At 47.7% G+C, this 12,338-nt stretch overlaps 1 protein-coding gene across 2 annotated transcripts in view; it reads right to left on the bottom strand.

Moving 5' to 3' along the window:
* Positions 1-12,245, bottom strand: part of TMEM164 (transmembrane protein 164) — a 243,869-nt gene extending 231,624 nt beyond the window's left edge. The window contains exons 1-2 of one of the 2 annotated variants that reach the window (XM_045298588.1): positions 12,110-12,209; positions 11,586-11,864 (exon numbers count right to left, since the gene is read on the bottom strand). In XM_045298588.1, coding sequence (XP_045154523.1) covers positions 11,586-11,594 — 9 coding nt within the window. In that variant the 5' untranslated portion in view covers positions 11,595-11,864; positions 12,110-12,209. Of the gene's footprint in view, positions 1-11,585 lie in introns of both variants that reach the window. The other variant, XM_004710045.3, reaches the window with a different exon arrangement.
* Between the last annotated feature and the right edge of the window lie 93 nt (positions 12,246-12,338).

Raw genomic sequence — 12,338 nt, 5'->3', positions numbered from 1 at the left:
CTGGTTTCTGTGGCCGGCAGCCCATGTGACCTGCAAACCCTAGCAGCTATTGGCGCCCCGCCTTGTTCCTGACAATGTCGGATCTATGCAACTCTGCACCCTCCACCCTGTGGTCTCCCAGCTTCCTCCTTTCACTTTCCTGCTGTATCGGCCCGCAGCTGCATGAGTCTGGAGGGGGCTCCAGCTAGTATCGGACCCCTGGACCTTAACTGAACTAGGCCGGGCCAATTCCTTGATATAAAATTCTTTCTTATACATGTACGAATGTCACTGGTTTGGGTTCTCTAGAAAACCCAACCTAACACATCCCGTTTTCCCACAACCTGATTTCTGAAGAGAGTGCCTCACCTTCAGCAACCTCTGCTAATGTTCTGCCCAGAACATCTAATAAGTGCATATTTCGGAACCCTGTGGAGCAATTCTACTCACTGTATGAGTTGGAATCAACTCGACTGGCAGTGGGTCTGTTTATTTGTTGCTGTTTTTCCTTTTGTGGTCCCAGAGATGTCATTGGGGGCTTACTGTGCAATCTGGTTCGGCACCTTATATAGTCAGCACCTGAATGCAACGTCTCTTGACTGACAACAGCCAAAGCCCAGTCCGTCCAGGGTCACTTTGCAAACACAGCTGGTCAACTGGCAAAGCCAGTTCAATTCCCAGGTAAAATACACCTCACGTTTATGGCACTGCTGATGTGTGTTGCAGATAGGGAGGCTGAAGGCATCTGGATGGAATCAGAGCTTGCTTACACATTGAGGTCAGCAGTTTGAAACTATCAGCTGCCCTGAGGGAGAAAGATAAGGCTTTCTCCACCTGTAAAGGGATTATGTCTCAAAACCCACGGGGTAGGTCTACCTTATCATGTAGGGTTGCTATGAGTCAGCATCCACTCAATGATAGTGAGTTTGCGTCCTTTCCTCTCCAGATGGGCTCACTCCTCTCTCTCCAACCCAACTAAAATTCTGCCCACAGGGCAGAGTTGGGACTATTTCAACCAAACAAGCCAAGTCTCCCTAAACTTCCAACTTCTGCCCTCCACTCCCTTTCCTCAGAACCAACCACCAATCCCAGAAAACACTCATCTGCCCCTCTCTCCTCCTGGCAGTTCCTCTGGCAGCTCCTATCAATGAACTGTGAAATGCCCTCAAACCCTCACCTCCAAGATCTCAGGCTAGTCACAGGTCCAAATCCTTTAACACACCATGTACTGAGTGGCAAATGGGAAAGCCACACCCTATTAAGCTGGCAGCTCATTCCCTGGGAAAGAGCCAAGTAAACAGAAAGGCCTGGGACCCAGAAGAGTAGGGGATCTCCCACACCTTCAGATTAACTACTCTATCCAACCTGGAAAGGAACTCACATCAATATACCTTGGGGCTCAGCAAGTAGCATACTGGCCGTAGGGAAGAGGCCAAAAACTGGACATAAAACCAAAACCACACTCGCTGTCATCAAGTCGATGCATGCCGACTCCTAACGAGCCTATAGGGCAGGATAGAACGGCCCCTGTGGACTTCTGAGGCTAACATTCTTTGTCCCAAGGAACATCTCGTGGTTTTGAATTGTTGACCTTGCAGTCAGCAGCACAACACATCACCACAATGCCATCAGGGCTCCTCGTGCAGGATGGACGGTTTGAAGTATGGAAGGAACTCTAATTAGAGCTCGGAGTACTCAGAGAGAGCAAGTTTGAATGGGTTGGCAAGGTGGAAGGACTGGGAAGCAGGGAAGAAGGAAGAAGGAAGATGAAAAAGATCAAAGGTTGGCACCAAGGGTCATCAGTTCTGCTAGGGATCTAGGCGGGGGCAATAGTCATCCATGAGCCACTAAAACTCATCTCCTGCCTGCTGATGGGATGCCTAATATTGTCCTATCTCATGTATGTATGTAATGTCTGCTCACCTCCCTTTATCTTCTGTGCCTCTGTCCTCAACAGACTGAGCCTGTCTGAAGGCAGCACAGAGGACACACGTTTCTACCTTACGTGACCCATCAGAGGATTTCTTACCCACATCCCAGAAATGACAGAGCACTCTTGGAGTTCTACTTGGTTTGCCAAAGAAAACATACTGAGAACCTGCCCCTGATAATAATATGTGAATGACTCCAGGATACAATTGGTGAGACACTGTCCTTTGAGGGAGGAAGTAGCCCAATGCATTTACACATCATGTTTGCTCTACCTTGGATCCCCTTCTTCCTATACCACTCCACAAACTCTTATTCATGCACTTAGACACCTGTACAGAGTACCTAGTAAGGAGCCCTGGCAGCATAGTCATTACATATTGGGCTGCTAACTTTAGCAAGGTCAGTAGTTCAAAACAATGGAAGAACAAGTGAGGCTTTCTACTCCTGTGAAGAGTTACAGTCTCAGAAACCCACAAGAGCAGTGCTACCCAGTCGTACAGGGTTACTGTCAAGCAGCATGGACTCAATGGAAGTGAGTTTGGTTTCGGTTTTACTATGAGCCAGGCCTGGTGCTAGGCACAGGGGACAAAAGAGTGAACAAGACAAACAAGGATCTCTGCTCTCATGGAGCAAACATTCCTCATTCATGTCAGCTCATGTCACTTCCTCTAAGAAACCTTCCTTAATTGCACTAACACACACACACACACACACACACACACACACACACACCCTTTAGTCCTATATGCTCCCCTAAGGCTTTGTTCAAATCTGTGATTGTATTTGCCATGATGTAATCCTGTTGCCCTTTTTCCTTCTTTGTTTCTCTCCTCTAAACCATGAGCAACATGATAGTGAGGTCTGTTTCTTATTTATCTTTGAAGCTCCAGTGCCTGTCACAAATATTTGGCACACCAATATGAACTCCATAAACGTTTGTTGAATGAATGCAAGAATGAATGGATTCCCATGGGCATGTAAAAGCACAGGCCTGCCAACAGGGTTCAAAAATCACCATCACATGTCAGCAATTCTTCTAGTTGGTCCCTGCTGATCTTAGTGACCAGATGGAAGGACTGGAAGGTGATAATGGAAGCATAGCTGACCTTATCTATTGACAAAAACAGAGTCACCAATCAAGTCATAATGCTACCCGAAACTCCACCTTGGGTTTCTCAACCTATACTTTGAGCATCACTATTTAACACCTACGTAACTACTAGATACTGCCAGAAGATTAAATGTCCTGCCCACAGGTCACCCAAGATTCACACCAGCCAGGAAGAATTTCTGAACCAACTTCCCAGCTAGTACTTCAGCCACAAAATAATGTCTCTCAAAGTGGCATCAGAATCACCTGGAACCTCGTTATAGATGCAGGCTTCCAGTCTCAGTCATAGAGGTATTCTCAGAATCTCTGTATAGATGACCTAGCGTGTGATTCGTAACAAGTTTCCCAGGGATTCTCTTACAAATAAAATCAGAGACTCACTCCTCTCCAGATGCTGTCCATTTAGCAGTTACAAGCCAAAGAAGAGCACCTGAAATGAACAAGAAACTCCAAAATCCAAGGAGCAGAGGGAGGCTTCAAAAAAGTTTGTGGCAGCATTCCGTGTTTCCATGAAGATTTTGAAGCCCCCTCATATAGTGAGTTCGCAGGTTACAAATATTATGGAAACTCGCATTCACTTTGAAAGGACTGATGCAACACATACACTAGAAATGCACTGATAGCAAAGTCAATGCCAACTCACAGTGACCCTGAAGGACAAGGTAGAACTGCCCCCTGTGGGTTTCTGAGACTGTAACTCTCTACCAGAGTAGAAACTTTCTCCCTCAGAGTGGCTGGTGGTTTTGAACTGCCAACGTTGTCCAATGTGTAATCACTATACCACCGGGCCTCCTGAATCAACCCCTGCCTCAGAACAAACTCTTCATCTTCATCACCTTCGCCTGCTGGACATGAAGCTTTTAAATCACTGAAAAAGGCTTCAAGCCTTTTCTTGCATTAAATCACCAAAAAGCAAACTCAGGGCCTTCAAGTGGATTCTGACCACTTGAAGGGTATAAATCTTTACAGAAATAGACTGCCTCTTCTTTGGCTCATCAAGTGGCTAGTGGTTTAGAACCACTGACCTTTTGGCTGCAACTGAGCACTGAAACTGCTATGCCACTAGGGGTCCTCTGCTGCATTAACCCACCCACCAACCACTGCTATTGAGTTGATTCTGACTCATAGCAACCCTATCGGACAGAGCAGAACAAACTACTCTTTCTAAGACTGTAAATCGTTTGGGGGGCAGAAAGACTCATTTTACTCCCAGGGGGAAGTTGGAGAATTCAAATTGCTGACATTACAATTAGCAGCCCGATGCATAACACCTAACTCACTAACTAGATCACTAGCCATCCTCTACTGCACTAAAACCAAGCTCACAGGGGAAGGGAGCACTGGAACTGACTGTGATTACAGAGCTCATTTTAAAGGCAATTTAGCCTAAAATTGATTATGGTAATGATTACACAATTCTTCTGATATGATTGAATGACTGAACTATCGAATTGTATGATATGTGGATTGGGTGCCAATAAAAATGTAAACAACAAAAAATATTTAAAAGGTTTTTTTTAAAAAGCCTCCTTACTGTCATCAATTCTGACTCATAGTGACCCTATAAAGTAAAGCTAAATAATAACCATAAGCACCTGTTCTGAATTAACTATAACTTCCATTTAAAGACACACTTCAGAACAAATCTCATTAATAACCCAGGGACTGCCTGTATAGTACAGAAGAAGGGAGAGAGGGAGAGGGAGGGAGGGAAAGAGAGGGAGAGAGAGAGGTGAACAGCAAGCCACTAGCCTAAAAGAAGCAAGAAAAGAAAATACGCACATCCAGATGTCTACCACGGGATGATGACCGAGATCCAACAGCCTTCATTTCCTGGTTGGGATGAAAGCAAGCAGCTACTTTGGGTAGAACACAGACCACGGTTCTAATAACCAGCTCTTTGTGATGGAAATTCAACAAAAAGATGCGGGAGCTGGAGCTGACACTGCTTCTGTCCTCTGGCTATTTCAAAAAGCAGACAGAAAGATTCTCTTAATGGGTACAAGCTGCATGGGAACAGTGCCCAGGAGACCTCCAGAAAACGTAGACAGAGCCACCAGAGGGAAGAGAATACAGAAAGAACCCAAACCCCAAACCTCAGCTCCATCAGTCACCATTATCCAGGCACACATTAAACAATTATGTGCATGCACATTATTGTATTAAGCTCTGCAGGGAGGTACAAAGGGGGAAAAAAGCAAAAGATGATTCCTTGTATTCAAAAAGCTACCCGGGCTCATGATGGAGATGAACTAATAATGTGCCAAAAGAGGTGACCAGACAAACACTTACTCGACATGTCTACAAAGTTTTGCATTTTGAAAGAGTGGGATGTTCGGAGGAAGACTCAGAGGGTCAGGAAAGGAGGACGGAAGGTGTTGCCAGAATGACTGGAATAACTGGAGTCAGGTCAGGCTTATCTGGAAGGACTGCATACAAGAGAATTTCAGAGGAGTGCTTATTGAGGGGAGGAGCAAAGGACACGCTCTGCAAAGACTAAGAAGCTGGCACATCTCTGGCTGAAGGACAAGAATCCCAGGAACCTAAGGATGATCCATTGAATAGGCGCCAGCCACCCACTGCCATTGCAAAGCAAGCACAAGTCTGGCTGTACTAACAGGTGCCTGGAGTGAAGAGGATGAGTAGTAAATCTTTCCTCTTTGTTAGAGGGGCCTAGACCTCTGTGAAGTGTTTCAGCATCTGGATTACTATGCCAGAATTAGAGAAATCTGCAGAAATGGGCAAGGATCCAGCAAAAAGACAGTGAAATGATTAAGGGAATGGATTCTAGTGGCTATCAAGAAAGGTTAAAAGGAGTTGAAGTTTGTCGGTCTGCGAGCTTCAGGGGGAAATGTATTGGGCACCTGCCAAATCTGCTCGGGTTGGCCCAGGTACTCTGTTTAAGTGACCACATAGTTTTTCAGAGGATTTAAAATGCTCTGTTCCACGTGGCCCATTTCGCAGCAAAGACTGCAACAGGAAAAGGTAAAGCCATTGCTCGGATTCCCATAGCAATGCATGAGCTAAGCTCACATCATAATTTTAAACCCTAGTACTGCCTGTGGGTTGTTTAATCCACCAATCCACATCACTTCTCTTTATAATGGATGCCCCAAAAAGCCAACAACAATGAAAGATGGAAAAAGCCTCTGCAAATTTCCTTGAGGGAGAAAAAAAATCAAACAAATGGAAAAGGAATGTCATGCCTCACTGCTGAGGCCCATATAAACATCATCCCCTGGTGTCCCCCTGGACTGATGACACAGGCCACAGCCCATCTGATGAGCCATCAGCAAATGGCTGGATCCCTCATTGTACCCATTTACCCACCAACGTCAATTCCAAGCAGAAACAGTCATCAGTGCCCCAGACAACAGATGCAGAATGAGGAGGTGTGGCCTGATCTGAAGGCAGGGGTGGGGCAGGGGTTGGGGAGAAAGCCTAGTTTTGAAATACATCAGGCTTTCTGGAACACAAATCCATCACCTAGCAATGAGAATATACCAATGTGACTTCAGTTCATTCCAAAGCTTTTAAAAAGTATGTGCACTTTTAAGTTCTGTGAACTCTTAGCCAGGAGGGCAGCGGGAAGATGGTCCAAGAATGAGCCCCAAGCGCAGGCAACGAATATTTGTCAGAAATCAGACTTGTAATACAATTGAAAAAGGGAAGCAAAGAGAAGAGGAACAGCTGCTCTAGTGGTGCAGGGTGGTAGGGGGGGAGGGCAGAGCGAAGATGAAACTGAAGCTTAATATGGCTGGCTAAAAGCCAGTGGCTTGGGGCTAAGGGATCAATAACATCAATTATCATTTGCCATATGTCCACCTGGGATACAGCTAGCCGTATGTGCATAGGCATGGAGGGTTGAATGACATATGTTGTTCCCTGTGAAGTTCAGGGTCCAATCAGAAGACGTGGGCACAGACACGTACAGACGCAAAAGGCACTGGACTAGAACCAGACAAACAAAATAGCATCTTCCTGTTAAGTTCCTATGATAAAGATCACATAACCAGATTCTTTGGATACATAGGGTCATGCAGAGAGCGAGTCCTGGTGGTCCAGTGGTTAAGCACTCAGTTGCTAGCCCAAAAGTTGGTGATTGGAACCCACTGGTGGCTTCAGAAGAGAAAGACTTTGACAATCTGCTCCCTGAATGATTAGAGCCTGGGGGACCCGATGCACCAGTTCGCCTCTGTCATCCAGGGTAGCGAGGAGACAGAATCAAGCCAGTGGTTCCCATCTGTCTTTGCTGGTACATTCAGTACATTCAGTTTGCCATTTGAATCCCTGATTCTGAGAAATGAGATTTTTAGAACTTACACAGCCATCAGAATCTCTTCGTGCTTAAAGCTTCCAGGCCCCTTGTAGCAGCTGAGTCCTGAAGCCATTTCTGCCACTTACGTGCTGCCACTAACGGTAAACAATGAGATCACTTGATAAGCTCATTGTTACCCGACCAAAAACCGAACCAAAATCACTGCCATCAAAATTCATGCCGACTCCCAGAGACCCTATAGGACAGGGTAGACTGGCCCCCGTGGGTCTTTGTCACCCAGACCTGCTGAAAGAATTTGCAGAAAAGAACTATCCAGGCTTGAAGAACTACGCATTGGTCTAATTGGTAAATACTACTGACATTTAACAAGGGATTTTGCGATGGGGTTTTAAGCTTGTGGTACCGCAAAGATCTCTGGCTGCCATTTAAATACAAGATGCTATTGTTTCAATCCTGCAAGTCTTTTATCATTTTCCAGTCCTGAGGTGGTTGACAAATCAGAAGGGCCCAAAAAGAAGCCCGACAGCAGGAATATTAATCAAGAACAGAACTTGGACATAGTTCTGCCTTTCCATGTGCTCTTCAAGTTGGCAGTTTGTTCCCCAAAGGCAGTGTGGCCGTGACAGTCTGGTAACATCCACACACTGCTGTCAGGTAGAGTCCACCCATAAGAACCCTCTAGGACAAAGTAGCGCTACCCGCATAGGGTTTCCACAGCTGTGAATCTTTCTGGAAGTTAGCTGCCACACCTCTCTCCCATGGAGTTTGGGTCTGAAACACTGACCTTGGGGTTAGTAGCCCGGTGTGTAACCACTGTACCACCTTGGGGATATTTGCTGACTACAATAAAAATGGGAGCTGGGGAGACAAACGGCTTTCTCTCCAAGTTTACTTCCTGGCCTGAAAAGAATACCACCCAGATGTAAGAGTAACATACACTTACTTTCTGAGAAAGCAGGCCTCTTGGTATCCTTCTATCGAAAGGCACACAATGAAAGGGTTTCGAAGTTATCTTGTTCCCTTCTGCAAATGCTTCCCTTTCCCTGTCAGGACCTTGAACCCCCAGTGAACTAACTTCCATAAGATAGCTGAATTCACCTCCTTCACTTGCCAAAGCATTTTCTTTGTGTGCTCATTATCTTCCCTTGGGCATACACACCATCACAGGAAACATTCTAACCTGCTTCTCCAAGGCCAGGCTAATCTATCACACCACTAAATAAGATAATGCATGTGGAAGTGCCTTACAAACAGGGAAGTGCTAGATAAATGTCAGACATTGTTAGCCAGATATATGATCACAAGCCATGGCTGCAACCAGTCAGAAAATTACTTTTAACCTTCTGTTAGTAGACAAGGGGGTTTCAAAGGGGGGTGGTGATCTTTTCATCCATTTCTCCTTGAACCTTTTGAAGTCCCCGCTGTATTTTCATTAAGGACTCACGTCAACTTTGAAAAATGCATATTATTTTCACTGCCTATAGAAGGGCTGCAAAGTAGGCTTCATTGATAGCTAGATCCCCTCGTAAGCCAGGGGTTTACTGTTTAAATGGGACAAAGCGGAGACTTGGGAGTAAAGGGCAAAGGAGTATAATCCTAAACACGTTTATGAATTCCTCAGTAAAATGGTGACTCACAGTGACCCTACAGAAGATTCTGAGACTATAAATATTTAGATTCTGAGACTATAAATATTTAGGAGAGCAGACAGCCTCATCTTTCTCCCACACAGCGGCTAGTGGGCTTGAACCACCAACCTTGTGGTTAGCAGCCCATCATCAAACCTACAGCGCCACCAGAGTCCCTTAGCACAACACCATAAAAATAGCACAGGTGACAGAAAGCAGCCTATTGTCCCCCAAACATCCATCTCTGTGTCCCTGCCAGCTCCAAGGGCCATCATCATCTACATGTGTCCCCAGGGGTAGCCTGGTCAGCTTTACTTCACTGAAGAGAAACAGGGAGCAAAAATTAAACAGGGTTGGCCACCTGATTCCTCAGAGAAGATACCAGCTTCCTTGTTCCACCCACCCAAGGAGCGAGGCGCATTTCAGAAGAGCTTCCTGCTGCAGCCCCATCCTCTGTCGACAGAGCCAAGAACCTGTCGAAGGCTAGGCTTACAATCCTGACACAATTTCCATATTGACTTCAGAAAGGGTACTCTCCCAAAGTCACACAACCATACAGAATTCAGTCTCTGGCAGCCTCTAAAAACTTCCAACAACCTTCCCACTACACCCAGGGATACCATCACACAGCGGTAGCCTCAGCCCAGCCCAAACCACAAGCCATCACCATCAAGTGCACTCCAACTCTGAGCAGCCCTGGAGGACAGAGCAGAACAGTTCCTGTGGGTTTGCACGGCTGTACCTCTTCAGGGGAGCAGACAGCCTCATCTTTCTCCTGCCAAGTGGCTGGTGGACCCGCAGCACAAACTCTCTGGTTGGAAGGCCAATGCTTAGCCCACTGTGCCATCAGGGCTCCTTAGCAACAGTCTCAGACAGGCTGAATTTAGTCCTTTGTTGACCTTCTAGATATGCGGTTGTCAGAGGCCCCAGGCCCCATTTGTAGAAGAGCCACCCCCTGGACCCCACCACCTGCCGTTCAAAATAAGCACTCCTGTCCAGAAAGCCTGACACAGCAGCTGCCGGGATGCGTTGTTTCCTCTCATTAACAAAAAAGTCCATTCATGAAAAAGAAAGGGAATTGGCTTAAATTTTACACAGATATTCTCTAGCTGGGTGAGAGAACGCTGGGCTTGTTTGAATGGCATCACTTCAAGAAGCCTTCTCTTCAAAAGCTCTGTCCACTCCATCCATATCCCTGCTTGATGCTTACTGGGGATGCGGGGGTGGGGTGGGGGTGTTTGGGTGCATCAATCCATGACCGTTTCTGGATTCCAAAGCTGCCCACACCTCCTGGCCACATCTGCCAGAAGGAAAGGGACCGGAGGCCACTCACTGTCTTTGACAGACTAGCAAATTTAAGCCAGGAAACTGCCATCACGCAAGTTGCAAGAAACACACAACCAGCAAGTGTCTGCGCCTCCCCTGGCGAAGACCCTGCCTCTCCAGTGACAGCCTGCAGCCCCAAAGAGGGTGTGCATTGGCTTTCCAACTCACATGGTAATTCATCTTTTGACTGAAGGCAAGTGACCTCCCATTTTCTGAACTGTGCCAGGCCTGTAAAATAGGGACAATGATCTCCACCTCCGGCCCCACCGGAGGCATTCACAAGTCTCCTGAGAATAACTTTCTACAAATATGAAAGCAACCCGATGCCAGTGACAGCTTTGAAGATTGTCGCGGGATAAAACGCAGCAGGCTTTCCACAGCCTGAAATCGAAAAAAGGAAGGATGTTCTTCCCCCTTCTCTCCTTTCCCCTTCCCCTTCCTCTTCAGCTTTAGAGCATCTCTCCGCCCCAAGCCGAGTCCAGGCAGACACTCTGGCTCTCAGTCCTCACCGGGATGATCTGTATGGTGCTGGCCACATGACTTTCCGACCCCATTTATCTTGTGTAGCAGAGCTAATAGGTGGACAGTGAGGAGGGTAAGCCAGCAGCTCACGGAGTACCCTAGGACCATAAATTCCCACAGAAGACAAGAGAGTGAAGAGATGGAGAGGTGTGCCCAGCAAATAAACACCCTTTCACATATGGACAAGGGGACCACCAGCCCCCAAATTCCTCTCAGTCAGTCTGGGGCCTGTTTCAGGGGACAGTTTATAAGAAACCAGTGGTGCTCCAACCCCTCCGAATTCAGAGGCCGGCTTCATTCTAAGAGTGCCCCCTCCCTAGTGAAAGAGTCATGAAGAGAAACCCAGCAAAGTATGATCCCCACAGTGAATACTAGGACACTAATGTGACTACCTTGAGGAAAGAGTGTCACCAGACCCCAGGGAAATAAAGTATCACAAGGCCAAGGGGGCTGGGCCCATTGTCCACAGATGGATGCAGGATGAGCATGTGGGGAGGGGCTGGACTTGCTGCTAGGTCACCTACACAGGGCTGAGAGGGAAGGGGTTGCAGGCCTCAATGGCAATCGTCCCTAGGGTTCCCAGCACAATGTCCCCCACCTCCACTCTGGGGCTGACACATTGTGCAAAACTGGGGAGGGTGGGCGGGGTGCCAATGCTATAGTTGACATGCTGGTAGGCATTCATTAGAAAATCATTTTTCAAGGGGCCCACTCCCCACTGGGATGAGGTGCTCAAAACAGCCGAGTAGCCAGAGCACACACCTGACTCTAGCACTTTGGTTGCCCAGGAAAAAGTCAACAGACTCACATGCATCATGGTGACCAGGTGACAGGGGTTGAGCAGGTAGATGACGGTCTTGGTGGCGAACTTAAAGCCCACCTCCACCCCGAAGGTCAGGCACAGGGCTGCTAAGAGCAGATTCTTGCTCAGGCTCTCCTTGCCTTCCTCTGGCCGCTGGGTCACCTGCTCTGGCTGGCTGCCACGGCCACCCTTACTGTCCTCCTTCGTCTGCCTCAGGATGTGCCGCAGGGCCACCAGGATCTCCAGCAGGGCCAGGGTCAGGACCACCACACTTTCCAGCAGCCGCTGCTGCCAAGAGAGAAAGGCAGCACAGTCGGGGCCCCCATTGCCTGCAAAGCTGGGGTCCACGCCCCCATAGAGCCAATCCAGGAGATTTTGGTAGCTATACCGGGACATGATGCAAAGTAGTGGCCCCCGACCACTGTGCAGGAAGCCCAAACAGAGATGGAACACAAGCCGGGAAGGTTACCCGGGGCTTGGGACGTGTACGGAGGGCACACCCCAAAACTCCCCTCAGGACACTGGGGCACCTGAGCAGGGGGAGGGAACGCTACACGCGAGGCCTGGGGTAAAGTGCTGGCTCTAACTTCTCCCCACGGCTGTCTGGGGAGCCCCCCGCGCTTCTCCAGTGGCCACCAACGAGGCAGGGTTCAAAGGAGCCGTTGGGCAATCTAAAAGGAAGGAGAGGAAAAAAAAAAAAGGTCTGAAAGAGGCAATTGCATTGGGCATTACCAAGTGGGGCAGGGTAACTATCCAGGG

The sequence above is a fragment of the Echinops telfairi genome, unplaced genomic scaffold (assembly GCF_000313985.2).
Source record: "Echinops telfairi isolate 266 unplaced genomic scaffold, ASM31398v2 ScPeMD7_7427;HRSCAF=8465, whole genome shotgun sequence".
Lineage (NCBI taxonomy): Eukaryota > Metazoa > Chordata > Mammalia > Afrosoricida > Tenrecidae > Echinops > Echinops telfairi.
The sequence above is the reverse complement of the archived record's forward strand: the minus strand, read 5'-3'. Positions and strand labels throughout refer to the sequence as shown.